General features: G+C 47.8%; 2 protein-coding genes and 1 long non-coding RNA gene across 3 annotated transcripts in view; 2 read left to right on the plus strand and 1 right to left on the minus strand.

Moving 5' to 3' along the window:
* Nucleotides 1–1039, minus strand: part of ADD2 (adducin 2) — a 43546-nt gene extending 42507 nt beyond the window's left edge. The window contains exon 1 of the mRNA XM_061168663.1: nucleotides 1027–1039. The gene's annotated coding sequence lies outside the window, so the exon portion shown is untranslated. The remainder of the gene's footprint in view (nucleotides 1–1026) is intronic.
* LOC133074722 (uncharacterized) overlaps nucleotides 1–27725 on the plus strand; it is a 47089-nt gene that overhangs the window by 4948 nt on the left and 14416 nt on the right. The window contains exon 2 of the long non-coding RNA XR_009697218.1: nucleotides 7879–7973. This is a non-coding gene — a long non-coding RNA (uncharacterized LOC133074722). The remainder of the gene's footprint in view (nucleotides 1–7878; nucleotides 7974–27725) is intronic.
* Nucleotides 8360–23707, plus strand: LOC133074703 (kelch domain-containing protein 10-like). Its single transcript, XM_061168652.1, is given in 3 exon segments — nucleotides 8360–8392; nucleotides 22471–22685; nucleotides 22687–23707. Coding segments are annotated over 3 exon segments (1269 nt in total).

Raw genomic sequence — 27725 nt, forward strand, 5'->3', positions numbered from 1 at the left:
ATTCCCAGGACCACTCTATGAGGCAGACATTATTGTCCCAGCTTTACAGATTAAAAAAAACTGAATCAGAGAGGTTAACTAACTTGCTAAAGATCACACAGATAACAGTGGAGTCAAGATTTCAACCAGGCCTGTCTCTGGCCCCAGATCCTGCATTCCTCCACTCCAATTGTCCCTAAATATCTGCTGGACTGCCATGTGGAAGAGGGATTAGGCTGATTCCTTAGAGCCTCAGGGGCCAGAACCAGGAAGCGAGTGGTTATTGCAGGCAGGCAGGCAGATTCTAGCCAAGGTTGCGAGGGTGAGCCTTCCACCAGCAGGAGCTGCTCAGTAACGAGAAGATGGGACAGGCTGCCTCGTTAGGTGGTGAGCTCTCTCCTTGGAGTCAGGGTGACTACAGGATGCTATAGTGGGGCTTCTGCCCTGCTCGGGGTTGGACCAGTGACCTCTAAGGTCCTTCTGATTCCATGGTGGCTCTTTTTCTTATTGAAGTGTAGTTGATTTACAATGTTATGCCAATCTCTGCTGTACAGCAAAGTGACTCAGTTTTAGACATATATACATTCTTTTTTAATATTCTTTTCCATTACGATTTATCCCAGGAGATTGGATATAGTTCCCTGTGCTATACTTTAGGACCTTGTTGTTTATCTGTTCTAAATGTAATAGTTTGCATCTGCTCACCCCAAACTCCCAATCCATCCCTCTCCCTCCCTCCTCCCCCTTGGCAACCACAAGTCTGATCTCTATATGTCTGTGAGTCTGTTTCTGTTTTGTAGATAGGTTCATTTGTGCCATATTTTAGATTCCATATATAAGTGGTAGCATATGGTATTTGTCTTTCTCTTTCTGACTTACTTCACTTAGCATGATAATCACTAGCTGCACATGGTAGCTCTTGAGTCAGCAGGATCGGGGGAGTTTGTGGCGATGACCTGAGTGTCTGGAAGCTCATCCTGGTGAGATGGACCCAATCAAAAAGTGTGTCTCACCCCCCATCACCACTGAAAACTACCCACTAATTACCAGGAGGCTGGAGCAGCCTTGCCCCAGGCTGCCTCTTCTCAGCGCTCAGCCTGCACACGCCGTTCCGCTCCCGGGGTCGCTGATTGCATCTACAGGATCTCAAACATCCGGGTAGAAACTGGAAGACACAAAACACGACAGGTATCAGGGTGTTGTCTGCACCACCATGACTCTTCACCCTGTTTTTGCAGCACCATTAGGTGCTGATTTATTTTAAGGACTGCTGGGAAATTCTTGAAAATGAACTGAAGCTGAGTTTTTTATTTTAAAAGCAAATTATGTCTACAAAAAGGTAAAGAAAGCTTCATTATCTTTACAATCAGGATCAAAATTCCTTTCAAAGAGAGGAATTGGGAAATCCCTTTGCTGAGTGTGGGCCAAGGGAGCCCAGAGGAGGGCGGCTGCTCTGTCCGGTGCAGGGAACAGAATACGGAACTCCGCGCAAGCCCAGAAAGCACATGCTGCTGGGCTAGAAGGGACTGGCCCCTTCCTGACACCCCCCCCAAAATACTTCACTAACAGCTACCAAACTCACAGATGCTGGTGTGACTGATTTTTGGATGCAGTCCAAAGAGGCAGAAAAAGCCTGAAGAATCTCAAACCCCAGGAAAGTGGGAGGGTTTTGAAGTTACACAGACCATGAATGGTGGATTCAAGACAATGTCACCTACTGTTCAAGGGGAAGAAAGGCCCCAGCTAATACCTGGGTAACAGGTCATAAAGTACTACTGAAGGAGGAATGTAAAGTTGTTAATGTCTTATTAACAAGGGCGAGTTACTAGTCCAAAACTCCTGGGGACCAAGGTCATCAAAGAGTTAATCATCAAAATGCTTTAAAAAAAAAAAAAAAGACAAGTGATAGGTTTTTTTTTTCACTTGGGTGCCTGTTGTTTAGACCCAGGGATGCTTGTCTCACCCAGAGCCAGTGTCCCATCCCCACTCCCACACCCACCCGCTCCGCGGCTCTGAGGGCCTGGCCCTGCCTGTCCTGCCTCATCAGCAGCTCAGCTCCACCCCAGACCCCATACTGCCCAGAAAGGAGCACTTGGGAAGACTAGTCTCACCCAGGAGGGGCAAGGACAATTCATCTCAGCAGGTCCAGTGTGTGTGAGGGAATCCAAGATGCTGCGTGGCCCCTGAGGCACAGCTGCCTTCTCAGCCCCGCCGGACACGCAGGGCTCAGCATTCCACTGCGGAGAGGGCCCCTGAGCCCAGTCCCAGTGGTCATGCCTCTAGTTAGGGACCTGGCAGTCGCTTCCAAAAGCTCTTCTCTATGCTCTACGTGTCCAGCTGCCAGCTGGGGCTCTCCTCCCATGGGCCTCATTTTTAGCTAGAACAGGGTCACTGCCACCACTTAATGCTGCTTCTGTCTATTGCCTACCAATATGGGAACCCTCCCTGCCGGGGTTTGCTGACATACCTCTGGATGCTCTTCTTTGTATGGGTGGCCACTGACCCACCTTAAAGACTAATCCTGTAGCCAGATAAGTTGTCTGACATGAAGCTCCAGCTCCCTCCCCTTCACCAACAACCCCTGCCACAGAGATGTGAGGTTGTCCCGTCCCTGTTAAGGCTTGGATTTTCAGAGTCTGAGCTATTTCTTATGTCCACTGAGAGAATTAAACTTTTGTCCCCAGAAGGAACCTATGCCATTCAGGCAAGAAGAGAGACATCTGTCCCACAGATAAGTATACACTGAATGCTGAATCATTCCCTCCTGATCTCCATCAGTGTTGAAATTCCACCATTAGAGTTCCATTCCTTGGGTTATAGCATTAACCCCTGATTGCAATGAAAATAGCCCTGAGAGGTATTGCAGGCAAAGGCATTATTTTAAACATTCTCTTGTGTTACCAAATCTGTCAAATCTCTGATTGCAGTCAGGCTGGGCAGGGCCAGGAAAGGTACCAGACCAGCAAAAGAGGTCTGATGCCAGGGCCACTCAGGAGGGTCCAGCACCTGGGGCAGAGCTGCGGTCCTGGGTGGGCCTTGGGGGATCCTGGCCTGACAGAACCCTCTGAGCTGTGCCTGCTGTGGTTTTGAGGCCAGGATCATGATACACTGAGTCTTCGGCTTCCCCAGCATGTACTTCAAGAGGCGAGCTCACCCAAGCTTCCAGCCACCTAGGCCCCGTGGGCAGAGCTGAGAAGCAAGGGGTGCCTCATGTAGTGAGAATGCTAGACCCCTCCTGGGAGGCGCCCCCCTCCACCCCGGGGCCACCTGCTCACTACTCTCAGTGTGCAACCAAGCCGGCTGGAAGGCAGGAGTTGGGACCCGAGATCTCAGCCCTAGCCGGCTGCTCACTAGACTGTGGCCTTTGCCCACCCGTATGTCCCACAGCCACCTTGAAAATGACCCGTCGGAGCAGACCATCACTCTGGCCAACCCTGCACCAGAGCCTCCTTCCTCCAGCCAGCGTCTCCTTCCTGTCCCCCACCCAGCTGGCCACCCACCAAGGGCCCCAGAAGGCAGCCTTGACTCCTCCCTCTTCATGCCCTGTGTACCTACTCTGTCACCAAATTCTCTGGTTTTGTGTCCTAAATATCTCCCCACCCAGAGTACCACGCCCTGAATCAAGCCAGTGTCATCCCCATCCCTTTCATGGTCTCTGCCTAGCCTTTCCTCTCTCACACCCTCCAGCCAATCAGTAGCCAGAGTCACTATAACACAAATCTGGCTCATGTCTGTCATTGCCCTGTATCCCCCCCCACCCAACTCATGCATGGCTCCCCGCCACCTGGGGCAGTGTTCCTGCACCTTTTTCTCTAATTTCTGCTCCTCTATCCAAAATTTAGTCAAATTTAGACTGTATTACAAAAGTGACAGCTATCCTTTTTATACTTATCAAATAAAATTTTAACTCTGATTTTGCTCTTTTAAACCAAATGCGTGGCCCATGTTGGAAATTCAAACCCACCCATTCCCGACCAGGGGACCGGGGATCATGTCTTTCTCTCTCTGGCCACTCCCTTCCTCTTGAGGACTGCACCCTGCAGGATGAAGTCCCTCTCAGCTGGTACACAGCCCCATGGGCCTCCCAGAGCCTGCCCGCACCCTCCCTGCCTATCACTGGTGCTCTGGGGGCTATTCCCAGGACGCAGAAGGCACCAGGCTGGTCCCCATCTTTGTCCTTGTTCGTCTCTTCCTGGAGCACTCTTTCTTCTTTGCCATCGTCTCCCTTCAGCTCAGGTTGTCCTCTCCTCCCAGAAGCCTTCCCTCCACACCCCTGTCCCTCACGCTCTCCCATCACTCTTACCCTCCTCTTTCATTCCACTTATAATCCGACAGCAACAGTCTATTACCATAAGCTCCTAGCAGGCAGGGCCTGTGTCTTTGCCATTTCTCTATTCCTCATGTTGCTATAGGGCCTGGTGCCAGGTAGGTGCTGAATAAATGTTATTTGAACTAAAGCTCAACTAACGGTGAATTGGGAGGAGTTAGGATGGTTCAGCAAAGCAGCACGGTCCAGGCCCGGGGGTCCCAGAGGTGAGTAAGGCCCTAGGGGAGTCCAGGGAACAGCGTGGGGAGACAGACCCCTGAGCAGCCCATTTCAGAGTAAGGTGATAATGGGGCGTGAGTGGCAGGCACCCTAGAGCCTAAATCACCTCCTCTAAAATAACATGTTCTTTTCTTATGTAACCCAAATGGCTGGGCCTGCTCTGGCAGCCGTTCTTCTTGCCTATTTTGAGACAGAATTCCAGTAATTGATTGGAACTCTAACAAAGCCAACTCCACAATATAGCACCGATTGTGGCCACATGGAGGAGAAGGTAATAGACACCCTTGGCTCAGCACCACCCCCTTATCCATCCCTCTCACCTCTTCCCTCCAGTAGCTCCTCCTCTGCCCCACTCCCCCACCACAGGATGCTCAGCTCCCAGCTCAGGGGAGCCCTGGAACTCCCTCTGGGCATCTCCAGCTTGCACCCTCACACTCGAGACTACTCAGCGAAGACTCTGCTGGGATTCACCCTCCTAGGAGAGCAGCCGGGGATCACAAATCATGAAAGACGCTCCCTGTCACAGGTCATTTTCTTCCCTGTCCCACTGAAGACCAGGTATATGTCACCAATGGAGTATGAAATCACTTTTCTGTGGGTCGTTCCTTGTAGCTATAAAAGGAACAGAAGGTCTCGAAGAGGATGCTCGAGTTGTCCGACTTTTTGTTAAAATCTGTTTCAGCCCCGTGAGCCCACAAGGGAGCCGAGTGCCTGTCTCCTGCCACTTCAGTGGGAGGTGTCCAGACAGGAGCCTACAGTCTGCATCACTCGCACCCCAAGCCCGAAGCAGAAAGACATGGCAAGTTGTCCTTCCGCAGCTGTCCCCACTGCTGCCATGGGCACGGCCACCCCCTGGGTGGTGCCAGCCTCTAAAGCCCCAGGCTCCCAGCCCCACAGGTCAGCTCCAGACAAGGACAGCATGGCATTTGCTTCCTGCCTGAGACTTAAAGTCAGAGCCCAAACTCACCGATCCCTGAATGAAACTTCCAGAAGTGAGGGAGGAGCTGGTCAAGGCCTTGCTGCTGTTACTTTGCAGAGTAAATGGAGACCGTTGAACAAGGGACCGGACCACACCCTGCCTGGTCTGTTTGGATAAAGAGAAAGCTCACGCCCCTGGGTGGTGGGATTACGGCTGAAGCTTATCATCAGCTTCTTCACGTACTTCTGAATTTTCCACAGTTCTGCCTAAGGTATTAACTGCTGTGACCACTTAGGATGAAAATAGTTTCAAAGAAGAAAGGGAAAAGGAGGAAGGAGAGAGTCTCCCTCTGTCCATCTCCGGAAACCCCCTTGGCTGGAAGAATCCTTTAACCCCCTGACTGCTGCAGGCCTAAGAAGGAAGACATTATTCAATCCACAAAATTGGGGCTTTTAAACCCAAATAGGTATTGGAGCCGTGCCCAGCCCTTCTCATCAGTGCTGCGGTGAAGGGCCCATCATCTTGGTTTTCAGGTGAGGAAACTGAGGCTCAGGAAATGGAGTGACTTGACCAGGATCACAGAGCTATTGGGGATCGTCGCATTACTGAGCGATACGTACATAGATCATTACAACACTGGGGGTGGGGGACAGTGCTCCAGTACAGGCTCGTGAACCACGGGGTTCCAGGGAGGTCTCAACCTTGATGCACCAGCATGAGCTTTAACACACTTGCCAGGTATCCCTGCCACCAGTCACAAAACCATGCAGACCTCATGCGTTCAGTGAAATGAAAGAAAGGGGGATTCAGGAAACCCCGGTGATGCAGAGACAGTCCTGAACTAGCAGGATGGCTGGGCTCAGCCTTCAAATACTCAGTCCTTTCAGTGAGGAGGTCAGCCAAACTTGCATACTATGTGGATGAAAGCTCATCAAAAAGCCCGTCTAATTGAACTGACACGTCCTCTGATTCACTGTTCCACACCTCAGGCTGTCCTAGCATCCAGTCACAGGTACTTTTAAGCGGTCATCTCATCTACCTTTTGCCTTCAGGAAAGACTGTACCCAAAAACCAATGGAGCCATATTTTGAAAAGTTTCACCTTGGTCAAATTCAAACACAAAACAGTTGATTCTGCTTTGGGGCCTAATCTGAGAGCATTTGTCCTTCATGTGGCAGGACTACTCTTGCCCCCAACTCCACCTCCAGCCAAGAAGTCCAGGGAACAGCTATTGGATGCTGTGTCCTCTCTGTCTAATAGAATGAACCATATCCTCGGCAGACGAGGTTTGTTGGCTATCAAACCTGCTTCTGCCAGGTTCGCTGTCCCAAGATCTACAGAGCAAGGCAGACTGACATGCCCGGCTCCCAAACAGTATACATCCGCATTCTGCTGAGGAGCCATCTTCCTCCTCTGTGAAACAGGACCATAATGTCATCAGGCAGAACCAGACTAGGATGAGAAGGCCAAACTTTAAAGACATCAAGATGAGACAAAATGGAAATAGATCCACTACCTGGATTTCTGATTCACTGAGCCAATGAAAACATCCATGGCTGGAAGTGTTCTCCAGAAGGACTAGCACATAGTAAGTGCTCGACCAATCCCCTATATCCTCACTCCGAGAACCCTCCCAGATCTGCCTTTGGGATCTGCCCTGCATTTTCCCAATGTTGGGAGTAGAGAGATTTAAGGCAAGCAGAGAGAAAATTAAGAACTATTACAGGGAGTGGGGATGGGATGGGATGGTAAATTACTCAAAAGGAGTCCAAAGCTATCTCATTACATTAAGAGCCCAGGGAGTTGGCTCTACCATGCAACATCGTCGCTAAGATCCAGGCTCTGGAGAGCATTAAGGGCCCAGGATCAAATCCCAGCTCTGCACCTTTCCAACTGTTACTTAGTTTCTCTAAACCTCAGTTTCTTCATCTGTACAATGGAGACAGGAACAGTACCTCCTCAGAGGATCATATGAGGCAATTTATGTGAGGACAGGCTTTGCACAGGGCCTGGTAGATAATAAGTGCTCAATAAATGTTACATGCTACTATTCAATCAGTCTTCATGTGGTCTATGACAGTGTAACAATTGAATCTTTAAATCACAGTCTGGATTCCATCTTGCCATCAAGAGTACATCTGAGCTGACTGCCCCATCAAATGTTCTCAAGGGAATGTCAAAGAATCTGTGAAACTGAGCTTAATAAAATTAGGCAGGTTATGTCTGCTGCTGCATTTCTGTACTAAAGACACAGGTAGATTTGGGGCTGATTATGCATTTTTAAATGGTGGGCTCCACTTTTCCATCTGAGCGGGTAGTCTAGAGCTTCCACCGCTGGTTGCGATGCTGCTTGCACCACTGCTGAGAATGCCTGGACTGGGTGTGGGCTTTTCCTGCTAATTCTCTGACCCTCTCAACCCGACATTTATTGTAGGTACAAAAGGCTGTATCCAGTCATCACCATGCTTGTGCCCTGGGAAGGGCTTCTGGCGATTCTTGGCAGTCAAGCTTGGAACTCAAGAGAAAGGGGTGAGTCTCTCTATCTGGGAAAAATGAAGGTGGCAAAAGATTGCAAACCAAGGCAGAAAATCATGAAGGGTATAAAGAGGATGAATGCAAGGGGAGATCCCACTCTCAGCATTCAAAGCAGGGGTAGTTAAAGCAAATTAAATGAGGTTTCACATGCTGGTTAGTAAACAAATGGCATGTGTGAGCCCAAGGCAGGAGGCAGATCAAAAGTGCCAAGTGATGAAACTATACTAAATACTCATCTAAGTACCTTCTTTAATGGCAAACACCCACAAGGCACTTAGCCATGCAGGCTGTCTCATGGAAACGTGTTACCTATACAGTGTTAAATGAAAAAGATTTTGGAGTGGAATCTATATATATATATATTTTTTTAAGTGCCCGCTATGCCCGGGCACTGTGCTCAGTGCTGCCCTGCCGTAAGCCTGACATTCCAGAGCCCATGCTGCGCTGTGGGGTGAGGGACTGAGCAGCTGTGTGACCCTGGGCACTGTGTGCTTCATTTCTAAATGGCGGCCATAGCAGTACCTCTCTCATGAGAATGTCTCACCTGCATTTCTGGGTGACCTTTTCATGAGGGATTCAGAACTTGGCTCAGCTGCCAGCATCCTAATGAAATCATGCACCTGTCCAGGGCACATTTGCCTCTGCCGCCTCGTGCCCCCCACAAACACACAGCATGCACGTGGGCCTTCAGAGCTCAAGCCCGGTTGTATGCTCCCTGGGCTGCTCACCCAGGCACACCAGGAGGTGGCCTGGTAACATCTCCCCTGTGGTTCTGGCCCCTCCTGGACTCTTGGATTTTGCTTCTGGCTCCCCTTGACTTGGAGCCCCATGTTGGGGTTGCAGGACTCAGCTCCGTGCCCTTTAGAGAGCTAAGCATCCATCCTGGGCAGGTCCACGGAGAGAGTCCCCAACAATCCCTGCCCTGAGCAATGTCCCCAGCCATGGCTATACACGTTGTCCTTTGACACAGATGGGAGGCACTGTGTCAGTCACTCACTGCTGAGTAAGATGTGCTCCCCATCCTCCGGGCACCAACAACTGGGGGTCCCCCGACCTCCAGGCACTGTGTGGTGGGAGCAGGAGGGCCCACACTGGATCTTGGCTTTCTTTGGGCCCAGCCTCCCTGGGCAGTGGGACAAAGAGTCCTGGTGCCATCTCTCTCCTCCACCTGTTGAACCTTCCATAATTTCTGAAGCATTTAATAATGCTTCTGAATGGTGAAGCATACGGTAAAAAGCACAGATTCTGAGGCAGACTGCTTGGTTTGTAGGCCAAGTTCAACTCTACTAGCTGTGAGAGCTTAGGCGAGTTCCTGAACTACTCCGAGCTTCAGTTTCCTCATCTGTAAAGTGGGGGTGGTAATTACAGTAGCAGCCCTGAGGGGGTGTTGCAATCAAATGGATTCGTCCATGTGAAACATGTAGGGCAATGTCTGTTGTAGAAAAGGCATCAGTAACGCTGGTACTATTTGGCAGTGTTCAGCAGTACGGCTAAATCAGAACGCCAGGCTGGACTAGCTGTGGAGGGTGAGATAGGGCAAGGGGCTGGAAGCATCTGCCTGGGAATGTTCCAGAGGGGTCTGCAGGGGGTTGAGCAGTGGCCCCTCCCCTCAAAAAATAGGTCCATGTCCCAACTCCCAGAACCTGCGAATGTGACCTGATTTGGAAAATGGATCTTTACTGATGTAATTAAATTAAGAATCTCAAGATGAAATCATCCTGAGTTATCCTGGTGGGCCCTGAGTCCCATCACAACTGTCCTTACAAGCCACCTGAAGATGGATGCAGAGATCTGAATGATGCAGCCACAAGGCAAGGAACACCAGGAGCCACCAGAAGCTGGAAGGGGAAAGAAAAGATTCTCCCTTAGAGCTCTGGCGGGAGTTCAGCCCTGCTGACACCTTGATTTCACACTTGTGGCCTCCTCAGCTGTTTCAGGCTTCTCCAATGCTAAAGTGCACACACACTGCCTGAGGATCTCGCTAACCTGCAGATGCTGATTCAATCAGCGGGTCCGGAGTGAGGCCTGAGATTGTGCATTTCTCAAAAGCTCCTGGGTGAGGCTGATACTGCTGGTCTACAAACCATGCTTTGAGCAGCGAGGGTATAAGAGCCTATTGTCATCAGCAGCACCACGATGGCAAAGGAGACTCCTAAAACCAAAAGCTCAGAATTTGTAGATGCAGCGAGCCACCATGCAGGGCCACCGTGGCAGTGAAGGAGCCCAGCTTTCAGCTGCAGGATGAAGAGTGGATGCAAGTCGTTGACCTCTGATGATACGTCTCCCTGGGCTTAGCCGATGCTTCTAAATTGAACAGCAGCTCACTGGGCCAGTGCTAATGGCTTCTGACTGCTCCAGTTCATCACTCTCTAACAGGGTCAACCAAGAAGTGGTTTCATCTTTTTGGATGGAAAAACAAACAAACAAAACACCAGATTATCTCTGGCTTACGAAGGGCCCAGAACAATTCCTGGGAGAATGGAAACTTTGATGACAGAATCCCAGTTCTCTAATTTCAATGAACTTGAGGAGACTTCTACATCAGTACTTTTAAAAAAAATATTTAATTATTTTCTTTATTTTCTTTGTTTTTTTGGCTGTGTCGCATCTTAGTTGCGGCACGCGGGATCTTCGTTGAGGCATGCGAGATCTTTCATTGTGGCGTGTGGGCTCTTCGTTGCAGCACACGGGCTCCTCTCTAGTTGTGGCGTGCAGGCTCCAGAGCGCATGGGCTCTGTAGTTTGCGGCACGCGGGCTCTCTCGTTGAGGCGCGCTAGCTCAGTAGTGGTGGCGCGCGGGCTTAGTTGCCCCGTGGCACGTGGGATATTAGTTCCCCAACCAAGGATCGAACCCGCGTCTGCTGCATTGGAAGGCGGATTCTTTGTCACTGGACCACCAGGGAAGTCCCTACATCAGTACTTTTGGCATAATGTTTTATGGAGTGAAAAGCACCTGGTCCAAAAAGAAGGCAAGAATGTGCCTCTAACATAGCCTGAGCTCTTCCATGACTGAGTACCTAGAAGCTCAGTTTGATAGACAAGAGAGGAAAGGCGGCTGCATGGATGCCCCAGATGAGGGTGGGAGTGGAGGAGCTTTACCCCATAAAAGGGCCTAGGTTTAAAAATGAAAACAAAAAAGGCTGGTCCACCAAGTCCAATGTAAGAATGGGCAGAAGAAGATACAGATGTCCCTTGGCCTGAAATCTCCCTACATTCATTTCCCCACTCATCTCTTTCTCCAGCACTTGCTCCTTCAATCCACTCCACACCCATGGTTATATGTCTAAAATGCTTCACAAAAACCATCCATGTCGTCTTGTCCGTAGCCAGATGGTCCCCAGGCTTTATACCATGTACCAGCTCCCACAGATCAGCAGCGCTGCCCTAGGAGAGCTTGAGTCCTCCTCTGCCTTCAGTCAGAAAGAATGTGGGGATTGGTTTCCAGCACCTGCTGTGGGCTGGGGGCAGGGGGGTGGCACCATGCCATTTCTTTCTGGACAGGTTTTCAAGCCCCTCAGGCTGGCACTGAGGTGCCATCTTCCCGCTCCTTCTACATGAAAGGCCCAGCCCAGCCCAACAGAGAGGCCCTCCCTCTCCACCCCAACGCAGCACATGCATCCCTGCCTCTGCAGCCTGGCTCAGGCCAGACCTCTCCTCTTCCGCTGGTCAAGGTCTTTCTATTCTCTCCTTCTTCTCAGCTCCAGGACCTCTCATTTGTCACCAGACTGGCATCTTTTCCAGCTACTGCTCATCTCTGTATATGAGTCAGGACAAAAATGACTAACGCATGAGTGCCCCCAGCTCTCCCCCCCGCCTCCCACGGGCCTTCCCTCCCTGAATGTCAAGAGCCTGCCTCACCTCCTTGGTTCTTTGGGCTTCATAATGCAGAATGGACACGAAGGGAAGTGGGGAGAGAACGAGAGGGAAGCCCTTCAAGGAAGCCGGAGAGGAGAGCGCGTGAGGCCTGAGGGCAGCGGGCAGAGAAGCGTGGATTCATGCGAAGCGTTGCCGCGCTCTGCACACTCCCCGTTTCACAGGAAATGCAAAACCTGGAGTTGTTACAAAGGGCTTCCGGTTACTTAGTCCACCCTTGAGCCACAGCCGTGCTCTCGGTTCAGACCTCCTGGGACACGTCTGTGTGAGTGTCCTATTCCCAGCCTGGCGGAAGGACAATTTCCCGCCCCTGTCTGCCAGGGACTGGGGTAGGTCCCAAGTGCAGGGCTGGGAGAACCCCTCACTTCACAGGTAAAGAGCCTGAAGCCCAGAGATGGGGGACTGTTAGCACCTCAAACTCCACCGCAGCTGACATCTGTGTGAGCGGTTTGTCCCAAGGTGAGGACAGAGCTAACACCACTTCCCTTCTTTGGGAAGAGAACACCATAGGCAAGGGGATGTCCAGCCAATCCAGTCTGACAGCTACTGATTGAAGACACTCCATGAAAAAGGTGCCTTGTATGAAAATCTGTTAAACATTCTAGAAAAGCCTGATGTGGACACTGCCCTGTTGTGAATTATTTTATGATGGGAAGCATCGTTTTGCACAGACAGCGACCATCACTGGTCATGGGTGAGGCCCTTTGACCCCTTTGCCTTTGGGTTCAGCTCTCCACCCACAGGTATGAACCCTTTTCTGTCTCCTCTTTCTCTTCTGTTCCCCCTCTTGTACCTACCCCTCCTCCCCACACCCACAAACACCTTCCCTGAAGTCTTGCCACGTTTTCCCCCCATAAAGGCAAGCCCAGCGCAGAACAAGGCAGGTGTGCCTTGAGAACATTTGTTTCTGATGCTGGGATGGGGAGTCTCATTAAAGACCAGTGTGGCCTTATTGGCCTGATTTTCCCATCGGCACACCCTTGAGGATACACTGAACTTCTCTCTCTCATTGAACGTCAGAGTTACAGGGACTTCAACAGCAGCTTGGCCTGGGCTGCTCCCAGCCTAACCATTTCTCAGCCTTCCCTGCCGATGCCTGCAGGCTCCACGTCATCTGGCTTCCTGCTGGGTTGGGGGCAGTAGGAGGCACTGACCCAAGATTTGTGGGGGGAAGATGCCAGAGTATTTCCTCGCTCATTCTCTGCCTCAAGTAGCATCCCCTCCACAGCCCCAGCTCTTGCCCCAGAGGCCCCCATGTTCCAGCTTCCACAGAGTGGCCCTGGCCCCTGGGCTTGAATGACACCCCCTCCTCCCCTTCTCCCTCCAGCTTCGAGGAAGAAGAGACATCCCACTGGGGCTAACCTTGGGGCTACCTTCTCATACCCTATCTGTTTCAGCTCCTCCATTACTTGTGTAATTGTCCTGCATTCAATTCCCTCTGTTGAGACACTTGAAGAAGTTCCTATTTTCCTTGTTTGACCCTGACTGATACACAGCCCAACCCTCCCCTCCCACATCTTTAAACCTATGAGAAAACTGAGCCCAAGAGGGTGGGATGTGTCCAAAGAAAGACACACTAATACTTAGTTGTCTGTGACTGGACTGGGTCTCCAGGCTCTGTCCTCCTCGTCTCTGCAGAATATGGCAGGGGGTGCTTGCTTTTCACTTTCAAGCCCAAAGAGTCACGAGTCATTGGGATCAAGTGTGAAATATGTGACTTCTAAGGAACAACCACGGTTGTAATTCGTTCACATTCTAAACACACCCTCTGGACATGAGGAGTGCTTTCAACCTCTACTGTGGGAGATGGAAACACATCAATTAGAATAGCCCAGGAGGTAACCACAGCCAGGTCACCTCCTGCTTCCTGTGCCTCAGTTTCCATATCTAAGGGATTAAAAGTGACACAAAATGACCATTTCCAGAAGCATTTAAACACCTCTCTTAATACATGCAGCAAAATTCAACTCCTCAGATTTTTTGGACCAGATGGTTTCTCAACTCTGAAAAGTAGGTTTAATTTAATAATTATTTAAATATGCCATATATTTTAAATACATAGAGCTTCTGCTAATTAACACTTCATAATTTCTCCAGAGTCCCACAGGCAATTGTTACCACTTTTAACTGGTGAAAGATAGTATCAAGAAAATGAACCCTATTTCCTTTCCAAATTGCAGCCCGTGGATAGTCTATGTGCAGTATCTCGTCTCTTCTGCCCGGTGTGAACGGAGTGGTGGGAAAAGACGAGTGTGACCCCCTGGGGTTGGATGATGGGGACATGTGAGCAGAGCATCACCTCAGGTGCTTTGAACAATGATGTTCTTCAAAAGGGCCGATGGGCCACGATTCGTTACACAGATGCACCTAAGGTAAACAGTGACCTGACAAGCAGACACGGACATACGTGCACCTAGGTAGATGCAAACACAGCACTTGTATGAAAAACCCAGTCACAGGGCAAAATGAGCCCAGTTTGTGTAAGCCTGAGAGGCAGGGCAAACTAAGCCCAGGTGCAGAGTGGGAGCGAGGGGCGCTCTTCCCCCAAATCTCACCAGGCTGCCTAAACATCCTTACCCTACTTCTCTGTGCCTGAAGTTCCATCATTTAGAGGTTTATTTGCCTAATATGTCTCCTCCTTTTAAAGGCCATCCCTCTTGGGAGATTCAATTGGATATTTGTCCTTTCTACCGATACATCACTGTGACCTAATGAGCCGGCTTTCTTCCTGGAGCTTTGCAGACATCCAGGGCTCATAGGCCCCCAAGAAGGACATGGCGCACTCAGGGATGCCCACTGGGAGGATGCAGGCTGCCTTACTTTATTGTAAAAGGGACCCTGGGCACCTGGGGGTGGAGAAAAAGGGGTACCTAGGAGTTGCTGGGGCACCGAAGAGGGAGGGAGGAGGGAACGTCTGCTTACCCAGGGCTCTGTCTAGGACAGGCTCCCACCTACCATGCTCATTACAGCCTCAGGATGCTGCTTCTCTGGGGGAAAAGGAAAAGATGTGAGCAAAAGGTTGACAATGCAGCCAGGGATAAAAATGACAGGAAAGACTGCGTGTGATGGAAGAAAAGCTCGTTGTGTGGAAACGTCTTTCTTGAAAATCTAAAAATAAAGACCTAGAACTGGCTTCCACCTGTCACGAGACTGGAAGTTCTCAGAGGGAAGCCCTGCCTGATTTTGCTCCACACTGTATCCCAGCACCTAGAACAGTGCCTGAGAGATGGCAGGTGCTCTATAGGAATTGGTTACGTGAATGAGGTGGGACAGACGAACACACAATGGGAGCTCTTCCAGGCCTTCCAATCCCATGTCTGAAGGCCCACCAACCATCCGTGGCTGCACCGTCTCTTGCTGGAGTTATGGATGGGCCTCTGGGGAAGAGGAAGCCTGCTTTGCAGACCCCTACAGAGATGTACGCTGAGCTCTGCTGGTTTTCTGATGTCCGCCTGGGTCGCTGCATTCATTAGGCAGCATCTGCTAAATGGCCAGCCCACCCGTCACATCCAGCAGCCCAGGCATCTTCCTGCTGACGCCCACCACAGGAGGTAGATGCTGCACCAACCAAACTTACATTTCCCTGAACCAAACCTGTGGTTCAACGGGCGGCAGGCTCTGCACCAGCAGGGACTGAAGGGAAATTCTTGGGAGTATTTTCCACCTTTCATTTTTGAGGCACCACAGGAAAAATAAAACTGCTGATATTCTGTTAGACCCAGTGCCCCAAGGTGATGTTTATGCCCATATTTTCAATCTCTCCCTCCCTTCATTGGGTTCAGAGGATTAAGTGGCACAGGTAGTAGGTGAGGACGTGGCCATGATTCTGGAGGAAGGTGGAACAAGGTTAATGTTTTGTAACCATGAAGCAATACAAAAATATATAGTATGAAGACTATGGATCTTTACAACCTGCAAACCTCTTTTGTCAATCAATCAAAAACAGCACTGGATTTAGCCAGTGACACTCCTACCTAAAGCCCATCTACAAAAATCCAGATACACACAGAAGCATCTTGCTCAATGCGAGGCTCACAGTAAGTTCTCAATTAATTTCTGTGCGATCGAGAAACAATTGAACGCAATGTGTATCTGGCCCCATCGAGATCATATGTGTATGAAACAGAAAGCCTTCCTGATCCTTGGGTACACATGATGTGTACACCATACTGAGAAACCAGGGCACTAAGTGGACATTCCAGGGGCTTGTGTCCTGGGGAAAGAGCACTGGACAGACTCAAGAGACCACAGGTCTGGTCCTGGATCTCCAACTAATTCACTCTGTGATCGACAGCAAGCCTCTTAACCTCTCTGGGCTTCTGTTTTCCCAACTGTAAAATAAAGAGCAGGACAAGGCAGCCTCTGAAGTTCCTCCCAGTTCAGAGATGCTCTTTTTTTCTTTTTTTTTAATTTTTATTTATTTATTTATGGCTGTATTGGGTCTTCGTTTCTGCGCGAGGGCTTTCTCTAGTTGCGGCAAGTGGGGGCCACTCTTCATCGCGGTGCGTGGGCCTCTCACTATCGCGGCCTCTCTTGTTGCGGAGCACGGGCTCCAGACGCATAGGCTCAGTAGTTGTGGCACACGGGCTTAGCTGCTCCGCGGCATGTGGGATCTTCCCAGACCAGGGCTCGAACCCGTGTCCCTTGCATCGGCAGGCAGACTCTCAACCACTGCGCCACCAGGGAAGCCCCAGAGGTGCTCTTTTGAGTCTGTGATTTGAACACAGGATTGTGATTTGCTTGGTCCATGTGGGGGAAGAGCTGAGACCGGAAACACAGCCCCCCTGGGCTCACCCCCTCTGCAGCCATCCTCAGATAGCCCTCAGGGATGTGGGAGGGGAGGCCAGAGAGGAGGATCCTGTGTCATCTAGAGTCAGAGCAACACGGGCCCAGGGCCAGGCAGGTTGCCTCCAAACAAAGAACTCAGCCTAGGGAGAGCCCACTGTTTGCATGGGGGAGGTAATGGCTTTCCTTTGGGGAGATGAAGGAAACAAAGGAGCTTGGCAGAGGGCTTTGAAGGCCACAGTTCATCCCCTGGCTCCTGGGGGAGGGGGACCGGCAGGAGCTAAATTTGAGCCACAGAGCCGGGAACCTCACAAGAGGAAAGAGTCCCTGAAATGCCTCATGGAGAAGTACGGGCTTCAGACCTCCCTCTCTCTCAATCCGCCTTCCTCTGCTAATTAATTCCCATCTTGTCACAGTCACTCTTGGCCCATAAGTCCCGCTTACAATTTCCCATCTATATTACCTGGCATTCAAGAATTCCAGGCACTGACAGACACACAAAAAATAAGACACATTTGAACAAATGAGCAGCTTTGACAAGCTCAGGGTCCTAGGGCCACCTTTATTAGATCTGCCATCGGCTACAATTTTGCAAATTCTTCTCTCTGAGATTTTTTGGCAGCAGGCGTTGCTTCTTGCAGGAGATGTGAAATCGCTGCTGGCACGCTCCTCCCCTGCCATCCATAGACTGCTTTTTAAAGAGACTTTAATAATGCATAGGAAGGGCAGGGCGGTGCATGAATTAAACACCAAGCCTCCACCAAGATGAAACGTGCTGCTTGAAATCAGGCTGGTGGGCAAAGCAAATGGACCTGCTTTTAGCCTGAGTCCTCTGGTTTGCATCAAGAATGGGAGTTTGGATCCCAAAGCCTTTTCTGAGGATGCCATCTGACAAGTGTAGGTTTGAGCCAACATCAGCTTGTCAGGAGCTGATTCTCATTTCCTCCCAGCAGCCTGGCCACACAAATCATTGCTAGCTGGACAAACGAGAAATGCTTTTCATTTAGCCTTCAAGAGTTCTAGGGGTGAATACATATTTGACTGACGTGTCAAAAAGTTATCAAAAAGGTGTTGCAAGTCTGGTAAAATATGTCAAGGATCAGAGGCAATGCAGTGGAAAGGAAGAGAAGATTCTATATCTGGATTCCTAATGTGCAAATTACATAACTGATGTTACTGTGCCACCTGGGAAGTTGTTAATATTGTTAATAATACAGTAAGAGTTGGCAAGTTTTAAGAAATGGGCTGCTACATTGATAAAGAAAGGATCGCCTTTCTTGTCCCCAAGTCCCCGTACTTTCCACCCCCCCCACCCCCCCCCCCACACACACATGCACAAAACCCACACCCAGGAGCAGATGAGCAGACTTCATCCCTGTTGTCAAGGAAACCAGTCTGTTCTGAGCTCTAGATTTAGAAAGCCTGAGCCTGGCCTCAGCAGTGCCTTCTGCCCACTTATTCTGATGGGCCTGCCGTCTCTTCCCCACCAGGGACACCCTTTCACAAAATTGCTAGCATTGGCCTGTAGAGTGGGTGCTCCATCGACAGACGGTCCAAACCGGCCCGCTGGCAGCTGTACAGGCCACATGAACAAATCCATGCGAAAAAATGAGTTTATCCACATGGAAAGGGAGAGGACAATTGACAAGGGCCTGGGACAAGTGCCAAGTGATTGACCCACGTTACCAGGAATGGTAACAAGTGCCAAGTGATTAACCCATGTTACCAGGAATGGCTTCGGGAAGCAGGATCAACCACCCCAAGCCAGCCCAGCACTTCTCCCTCCAAAACATCCACCCCCATGTTTCTCCAAACAGGAGGGTCACCCCACTGGCGTCCACCAATGGTTCAAACCTGGTGCTCCACCTGAGGCAGGGAGGGGGGTCCAGGGAAGCCTTTTGGGGTAGGGGGACTGGGTAAAATGGTCCCAGGTGGTTGGGGGCATTTGGAGAGTCAGAGATAGGACAAGGGCCTAGGAGGAGGGGAGAGAACCACAATATTGCTGCCACCATGAGAGGGGGTATCTGAGATGCAAAAGAAACAGGGAAAGACAGGAGGGAACCGGCTGCTGGCAGGAGGGGGAAGAGGACCACCAGCATCTTTAGGGATGTTCTCTGTGAGAAGCAAGCGTGGAGGATAAATTAAAGGGCCCTGAGGTGACATCTGTTAAGGACGGTCTTACCCAAAAAACAACCCATCTGCTTGATCCTCTGAACTCTTTGAGCCAACACTGTGTCAGTACCCCTTTCAGAAGTGAGCACCTCAGGAGACCTATATAGACATTTCTCCAAAGGAGACATATAGATGGCCAATAGGCACATGAAAAGATGCTCATCATCACTTATTATTAGAGAAATGCAAATCAAAACTACAATGAGGTACCACCTTACACTGGTCAGAATGGCCATCATTAAAAAGTCTACAAATAACAAATGCTGGAGAGAGTGTGGAGAAAAGAGAACCATCCTACACTGTTGGTGGGAATGTAAATTGGTACAGCCACTATGGAGAACAGTATGAAGTTTCCTCAAAAAACTAAAAGTAGAGCTACCATATGATCCAGCAATTCCACTTCTGGGCGTATACCCAGACAAAACTATAATTTGAAAAGATACATGCAGCCCAATGTTCATTGCAGCACTATTTATAATAGCCAAGACATGGAAGCAACTTAAATGTCCATCAACAGATGAATGGATAAAGAAGGTGTGGTGTGTATGTGTGTGTGTGTGTATATATATACATATACATATATATATATATATATATATATATATATGTATATATATAATGGAATATTACTCAGCCATAAAAAAGAATGAAATAATGCCACTTGCAGCTACATGGATGGACCTAGAGATTATCATACTAAGTGAAGTAAGTCAGAAAGAGAAAGACAAATAACATATAATATCACTTATATGTGGAATCTAAAATATGACACAAATGGACCTATCTACGAAACAGAAACAGACTCACAGACAGAGAAAACAGACTTGTGGTTGTGGGGCGGGGAGGGATGGATTGGGAGTTTGGAGTTAGCAGATGCAAACTATTATATATAGAATGGATAAACTACAAGGTTCTATTGTATGGCACAGGGAACTATCAATACATTCAATATCCTGTGATAAACCATAACGGAAAAGAATATGAAAAAGAATATATATATATAGATATTATATATATTATATAATATCTATATAGATATATAATATATAGATATATAATATATATAACTGAATCACTTTGCTGTACACCAGAAACTAACACAACGTTATAAACCAACTATACTTCAATTTTAAAAAAAGGAAGTGAGCAGCCTCCACCTTGAACTATACCTTCTGGATACATGGTTTATCTGCCTTTTTAAACCAAGATCCTTGAGGGATCCATTTCTGACCCGTCTCTCCATCCTCCACAGCCCTGGGAGGACAGCTTGCACAAACTAGGACTGATGAGGGTCTGCTGAGTTTTCATGAATGAATGAATTCTTACTCTAGATCTTGTGAAATTACCTACCCAAAGTGTTCACAATTTTGAGGTGATTATAAGAAGAATTTAATGATTTCTATCTCTAGAGTTCAGAGTATTAGTTGGGTTTTCATTTCTAGCGGTGCTTTATCCGACTGCCCCAATTATTGCGATTGCTTTATTGTTATGAACAATGATGGTGATGGTACTGATTCTTGTCAGCATAGGGAAGCTACAGTGAGACACCTGCCTCTATTAACCACTCTTCATCACAGAAGCTAGAAGGACAGGCCTGTGGCAGATCTAATAAAGATGACCCTTGCACCGTGGCTTACAAAAGCAGCTAACTTATTCAAATGTGTCTGCCTGAGCAGTCATGCCTTCCCTCCTCAGGAGGGTACAAGATGGCAAGGGAAGAAGCTGTGTGTACGAAACCAGTGTCTTCTTCAGCTGCCAGGGGAGCAGAAAGGCTGAGAACAGTCAGATAGCGATGATTTCTGTCCCATCACCCAAGAAAGACTATGTCAGGAGGAAGGAACATCAGACAGGCACAAAGGTATCAAGGAGAGTGTCACAGGGGCAGTAGTTGGATTGAAGGTGGGCCAGCTGGGCACACACCTGGAGCACCCATCATCAAGCAGCATTACAGTATCACTATTGTCATGTATGTAGAGACACAGTGCCAGTTTTAACCAGGTGTTCATAGAAACAGCACCAGTTAACTAAGATTTCCGTACATGACTCCTCACATTATGGTGAAACGTAAACGGATTCTGCTCCCCTGGAGCAGACAGAAGACTTAGGACAGCTCCTTGACTGTGCTGACTTACAATTTTTAAATATTTTTGTAAAATGCCCCTCCAGCTCTCATGGTAGAAGCATGAGAGTCCCCTGAAGTCTGACACCACATTCAGCTGAAATTTCTAAATTAAAGACAGGATAGAGTGCTCTGTACTGAGATAAGCTATTTAGCTTATTATATAACTTCTAGAACTTTTCATATGCCTTTTGAGAAGCTGCCCAGTTCAGAAAATCTTAGGAGTGTTTTCTTTATTTTGGACATGAGGAGAATTTATTTCTCCTCACTCCTCCTTTATATAAAAGTTAAATGAATACTTAAATAACATCAGCTTGGAGGGAGGCAGAATCATTAGTCCGTCGAGGATGCTCATAAAGTACAATTCAGGAGAGAGACCATCCCTATTATAAAAAGGATACTTCAGGCTTCATACTGTTTTGAAACATTGAATTCATCCAAGTTCCCCTGCTCTGATTCCATCTCCCTAAGAATTCTTCCGATTGTGATTCAGCTCCTCAAACCCATGTGAGGCCAAAAGAGAGCACGTTCTGGCAAACACGCCACAGGTTGCCTCTGATTTTCACTACCACTCTTTAGAGTGGAAATGATTATCCCCATTTTACAGAAAAGGAAACTGAGGCCCAGAGAGTTTAAGTGAGTTGCCCAGGAACACACAGCTAATAAGTGGCAGAACTGAACACTGGACCTGCATTCATCTGATTCCAGAGTCCAGGATACTACAAGGCCTCCAATTGTTTCTATAGCTCGTTTACTCATTTATTTTCTAAACTAACACTATTTGTGAGACTTATCTGTAAATGAAAACAAGAATCCAGTAAGGGAAGACCAGGATTTTTTAAATGATTACAAATATTTTAAGAAATTCCAATTTAGGATGGTATCTGGCTAGTGATCCATAACTCACCCTCCCCCAACTTTTCACTAAAAACCAATGTCAACTCACATACAAAATCAGATCATAACTCATAAGAACTCCAAAAATGAAGGCTGACAATTAGACTAGAGCTAAAACAATGGATGAATATTTACTTGTCACAAGATCTGTGAGATTGAAGGAGAGGCACAAATAGTGACTGATATGGGCACTTGTCTTTGTCACCTGCAGGACAGAAAGCTCATTAGCTGGAAGGTGAGGCCTTATTCTTCCCCAACTATATGCCTCCCCTCAGGGTCTATACCCTCCAGAAAATTTAGCAAACTTCCCACTATGATGTGGAAGGTGCTCCTCCAGTGGCCAGAGCCATTTCACACACATATCACCCCTGTGAGCATCTCTCATGCTACATCTGTACCAGGTCTGCAGTGTCAGTCATGCAACACGGCCAGGACAGACATGGATTCCCATGCTATGTTGCAGCCAGAGATTTGAAGACACAAATATAAAGTGGTTATGACAGGATAGGTGTGGGAATGTCCAACAAAATCCACCGCTAGACTACTCATAAAAAGTTATGTGGGGTCTCTTGAGGAGCCCAGGAAGGAGGCTCAGCTAGGGCCGCCGGGCCACGGGCTGCAGCGACCGGGCTGCCGCAGTCGTTAGCGGGTCGTGAACCGCCGGAGGGGAGGAGGCGCCGCAGGCGGTGGCGGCGGCGGAGATAGCGGGGCCGGCGGGGGCATTGGGGACAGCGGGGGGGGGGGGGGTCGGGGGACCGGCCAGCTCAACTGCTTCGTGCAACTCTCCGGGTGGCCGCACCTGCCAGGCCACAGACCTCCACCAGCACGAGGCGGACATCGTTGTGTGGCAGCTAATACCAATCTATGTGTTTGGAGGTTACAACCCAGGTTATGATGAATCAGGAGGGCCAGATAATGAAGACTATCCTCTCTTCAGGGAACTTTGGAGGTATCATTTTGCTACAGGAGTATGGCACCAGATGGGCACAGATGGCTACATGCCCCGAGCATTGGCATCTATGTCACTTGTGCTGCATGGAAACAACCTGTTAATGTTTGGAGGAACAGGTATCCCACTTGGTGAGAGCAACGGCAATGACGTCCATGTCTGTAACGTGAAGTATAAGAGATGGGCTTTACCCAGCTGTCTGGGGAAGAAACCCAGTCATACATATGGACAGGCCATGGCTATCATCAATGGCTTCCTTTATGTCTTTGGAGGGACAACTGGCTATATTTACAGCACAGACCTGCACAAATTAGATCTCAGTACCAGAGAGTGGACACAACTGAAACCAAACAACCTATCCTGTGATCTACCAGAAGAGAGATACAGACATGAAATTGCACATGATGGGCAGAGGATTTACATCTTGGGAGGCGGTACTTCTTGGACAGCTTATTCCTTAAACAAGATTCATGCATACAACCTTGAAACGAATGCATGGGAGGAAATTGCAACAAAACCCCATGAAACAATAGGTTTTCCTGCAGCCCAAAGATGTCACAGTTGTGTTCAGATAAAAAATGATGTGTTTATTTGCGGGGGCTATAATGGAGAAGTGATCCTGGGAGATGTCTGGAAGCTGGATCTGCAGACTTCTCAATGGGTAAAGCTCACAGCTACCATGCCAGAGCCAGTTCATTTTCACGGTGCAGCTGTTACACCAGCTGGTTGCATGTACGTTCATGGAGGAGTGGTGAACATCCACGAAAATAAACGGACTGGGTCGTTGTTTAAGATCTGGCTGGTGGTGGTTCCTAGCCTGCTGGAACTGTTGTGGGAGAAGCTGCTTGCGGCCTCCCCCAACCTAGCAAACCTCTCCCGAACACAGCTTCTGCACCTTGGACTCACACAGGGACTCATCGAGGGCTTGAAATGAGGATTTCTGGACTGTTCATTGATACTGGAAATGTTAAAGAGACTCCTTTATTTATGGGCAGTGTAGAATGTGCTACAGAGAGGATTGGTTACTCTGATCAAGGCCTTATTCAGAAAATACATCAGATGCCTTTCTGTAAATTGTTTTAAGTTTATGGAATCTCACTTTCCCTTGTGCTTTTCTCTTTGCTTCTCTCCCTTCTGCCCCAATACACACACACATACTCACATACTCCCTCTTCCTTGATGGAGCTGAGGGAAAGTCTGAAAGTACCTTAATAATGTGATGAATCAAGATAAGATAAAGAAAATTTTAAAGGAACTCTATAAACATATGACCCTTTCAGGAAGTGCTCTATAAATTAAAGCAACGTCATCAATAAAAACAAAAATAAAATTTAAAAAATTAAATCCAGCAACAACAACAAGAAGTTTTGGGGATAGAACAAGAAGGCTAACCTTGAGAGTCTTGCAGATTACAGGGAAAGCTAGATGTTTAACTTCCTGTTTTCAAAGGTACATCTAATTGAGTAGCTGCCATCTAATGGCAGCGGTGGTTGATGTCTTGCTGCCTAGGTACCCAAACCGATCCTTTGACTTTGGAGAAAAGTTAAGCAGCTCAGCAGCTCTTGATGAGTGATTTCTTTTCTCATCATTGTGGTGCCAGCAGCGGTTAGAGTTGACTTGTCTCAAGACTTTATTGTGTTTTGTAGTTGTGCTGTTTGTTGTTGCTCTTAGAAATTATGGCACCAAGAACATTTCAAATCAAGAAATTTATGGTGGTCAAAGATCTTCGTTCTGGGCAGTTTTGAAATTCTCCTACGCTTATTAATGGTTTCAAGTATCTTTTTGACTTCATTGTGGGGAATTGCAGACCCCAAGTGTGTGGCATAAATGCTGTGGGACATAAATGTAAGTTCGTGAGAGGCCAGAGTAGAGCAGGGCAGGGAGGGCTTCTGCTCTGGGCTGTGAGCTTTGACTGTCATATTGGCCATTTCTTTTCAGAACTGTTTCTTTTCTCACTCTGGGCCGTGCACCTGCCATATTCTCAGGCAATGGGTTTTATCTCTAGAAAGCCAGTTGGCCCTTGATTTTTCTCTTAGCTTTTTGCCTCGTTTTCTGTCTGCTTTAATGTGCATGGTGCTGTGACTAATTGCCTACTAACTGGAAAAAAGGTCTTGGGGAAAAGCCACAGGTCATTCTTCCTGATGAACTAAGTGTCATTTTAAAAACTAGCATGAGGAAAGAATGAAACTGAGGATCATTCACTTTGGTGTGAAATTTTAGTTCTGGTTTGTTTTGTGTTGTATTTTAATTCTAAAAAAGAAATGACCTAAATTTTCACTTGCTTTGCCATCAGGCTGCTAGAGTGGTCACTGAGACATGAGCAGCTGGAAGTCCTTGGGTGTATGAAAGGTGCTAAAGGTGTGCAGGAGGGCACAGAGCTGACCATCCCGTTGGTTACATCATAACAGGAGACTCAGATGGGAGACTAGGGACATGTTTTTGCTTTAAGTGCCTCCTTTTCGTTTAGCTTTTAAAATTATTCTTCTTTTTCCTTTGTCCCAGAAGGGAATCTCTTAGGCTCATGTGTGGATTTAAAATCACCTTTGAGTTATGGCTAAAAAGTTACCATCTAGTGTTCAGTTCTGGGGAAGAGAAAAATGTGGCCTCTAGACTTGGACTCCTAACTTCCAGGCCTTATTATAACCTCCCATCCATGTGGGGTTGATTTCATAGAGCCTGTGTTCTGCAAGGTCTTGTAACAACCTTTCATCTGTGAGTTTGGGTCCTTTTGGGGGAGTGAGGGGCTAGGGGAGAGGCAGGAAAAGGAGCAACTCCTCTAGAGGCCCATCCCCCTCTTGCCATGACCAGTCAGGCCTTTAACTTCTTACCACCCACTGCTAGGCTTGTTCCAATGAGGAGCTCTCTCCAGAGCAAGTCAGTCTTAGCAGCTCCATTAGTTCAAAACAAAGCTTTGCTGCTTGACTCCAATCTAGTCTCTGGAAGTTTGGGGGGAAACTATCCATAATTAAACAAGTCACACTACCCAGGGTGGCAAAAGGATCTTTGTCCTGGATTTATAGGGACCAAAGACTGAAAGCTCAGCCTCTGTGCTTATCCTTCCATAGTCCTTGGGATATAAGCAGGTCTCTAGTTCTACGACACCAGAGAGCTGAAAGAGAGACTGGTTCAATCCACACTTGCTAGCATCCTTTTTAAAACCTTCTGAAGGTGGTCTTTTTTTTCTTAATTTTTATTTATTTATGGCTGTGTTGGGTCTTCGTTTCTGTGCGAGGGCTTTCTCTAGTTGCGGCAAGTGGGGGCCACTCTTCATCGCGGTGCGCGGGCCTCTCACTATCGCGGCCTCTCTTGTTGCGGAGCACAGGCTCCAGATGTGCAGGCTCAGTAATTGTGGCTCACGGGCCCAGTTGCTCCGCGGCATGTGGGATCTTCCCAGACCAGGGCTCGAACCCATGTCCCCTGCATTGGCAGGCAGATTCTCAACCACTGCGCCACCAGGGAAGCCCAGAAGGCGGTCTTCTTTGAGGTAGACTTTGGAGGCCTGACATCCAAGACCTTGTGTGTGACGTTTTCATAAAAGTACATATCCTTGGTCTAAAGTGTCTTCTTTTAATATAACACTAGTGAAAATGATGTAGTATGATCAGCTCTGAGTGCTATAGAACCACACATGTGCACATGTTCTGGATGCCAAATGAGACTGTGTATATGATGACTTAAATGTAGATGACTAGAATTTTATATAGGGAGTCACCAGGCATTTTAGTATATCCAAAACCAGCACTCTGAATTCCTGACACTGTTACTTGATTTAGGAAAGTTTAAGCCTGCTGCTTCTCTGCCTATTTGAGGTACTCCCAGACATCTTACTGCAGTCCTGTAAGTTTAAGTGTAATATATAGAAACACATATGGATATATACAGATTATATATAAGGTGTGACTATAAAGCAGGTAGACTACTATTTTGTATCTGTCTTGGGGAAGCCAGCTCATTACTTTAGAGTCAAATTATACCAAAAATTTGAGATGTGATTGGCTGGCTTAGGCCAACCCTTGGTAAAGCTGGACTTTCAAGTCCAGTGTCTCCTTACTCCAACTCTTAGAGATTTATTGTTTCTTGGGTTTGTTAGAATTGAGACTTTTCCCCAGTCATCTTTGTACTATCTCATGTTTGCATACCTTACATTTCTTTGCCTAGGAACAAGGAAGTCTACCTGTAAGGAGTTTTCTAAATGGAGAATTAAAACCTAATATTTAATACTATCAGTTCTCCCATGTATATACTAATTTATCTGTGAATGTAATACTTTATTAAATGAAGAAATTGATGCTTTCTTCATTTAATAAAGTATTTTCCATATTCTGGAAAATCTATAAACCAGTATAGAATAGATTGAAATTTTAACTGTTCAGGGGCCAAACTGAAACCCTTTCTACTGGCAAATCTTCTTTTTTCAGGGCCCTGGTGACGTGATGTAAAAATTTGCTCTAAGCTATTCATGTCCATTACATAGCTAGATTTAAAAATATAATAATAAACATTAACATTTCTAAGCAAAAGGTGTATTAACAGTGACCTTTCATTACCCAGAGTAAAGCACAGATCATTGAAATCCATAGATAATCAGTGTTTCAACTTATCTATCAAACAATTGATTCATTTATAGTTCTTCCTCCTCCCTACCCTTTCCCACAAGCACCTCCTTTTCAATGGAGTGGGGCTAATGTGTAGTTAGAAATTGAAAAGCAGGAATCACGGAGGGGCTAGAAACCAGCAAACATATAAGCAGCCCAGTTAGCTGTAGGCGGTCAACCTGATGACAGCGGTTAATGGTGAGTTTAGATGTCACTCTTCACTCTTCTGCTTTGGCATAGTCTCCTGCCCTGAGTTCTAGGCTGTCTCTCCTATAACCACCAAAGAACTCTTAGCACATATTGGAAGAAAAAAGCTGTGTATGATGCAGAGGAAATCCCATCATTTGAATACATTTC

The sequence above is a fragment of the Eubalaena glacialis genome, chromosome 14 (assembly GCF_028564815.1).
Source record: "Eubalaena glacialis isolate mEubGla1 chromosome 14, mEubGla1.1.hap2.+ XY, whole genome shotgun sequence".
Taxonomy (NCBI): domain Eukaryota; kingdom Metazoa; phylum Chordata; class Mammalia; order Artiodactyla; family Balaenidae; genus Eubalaena; species Eubalaena glacialis.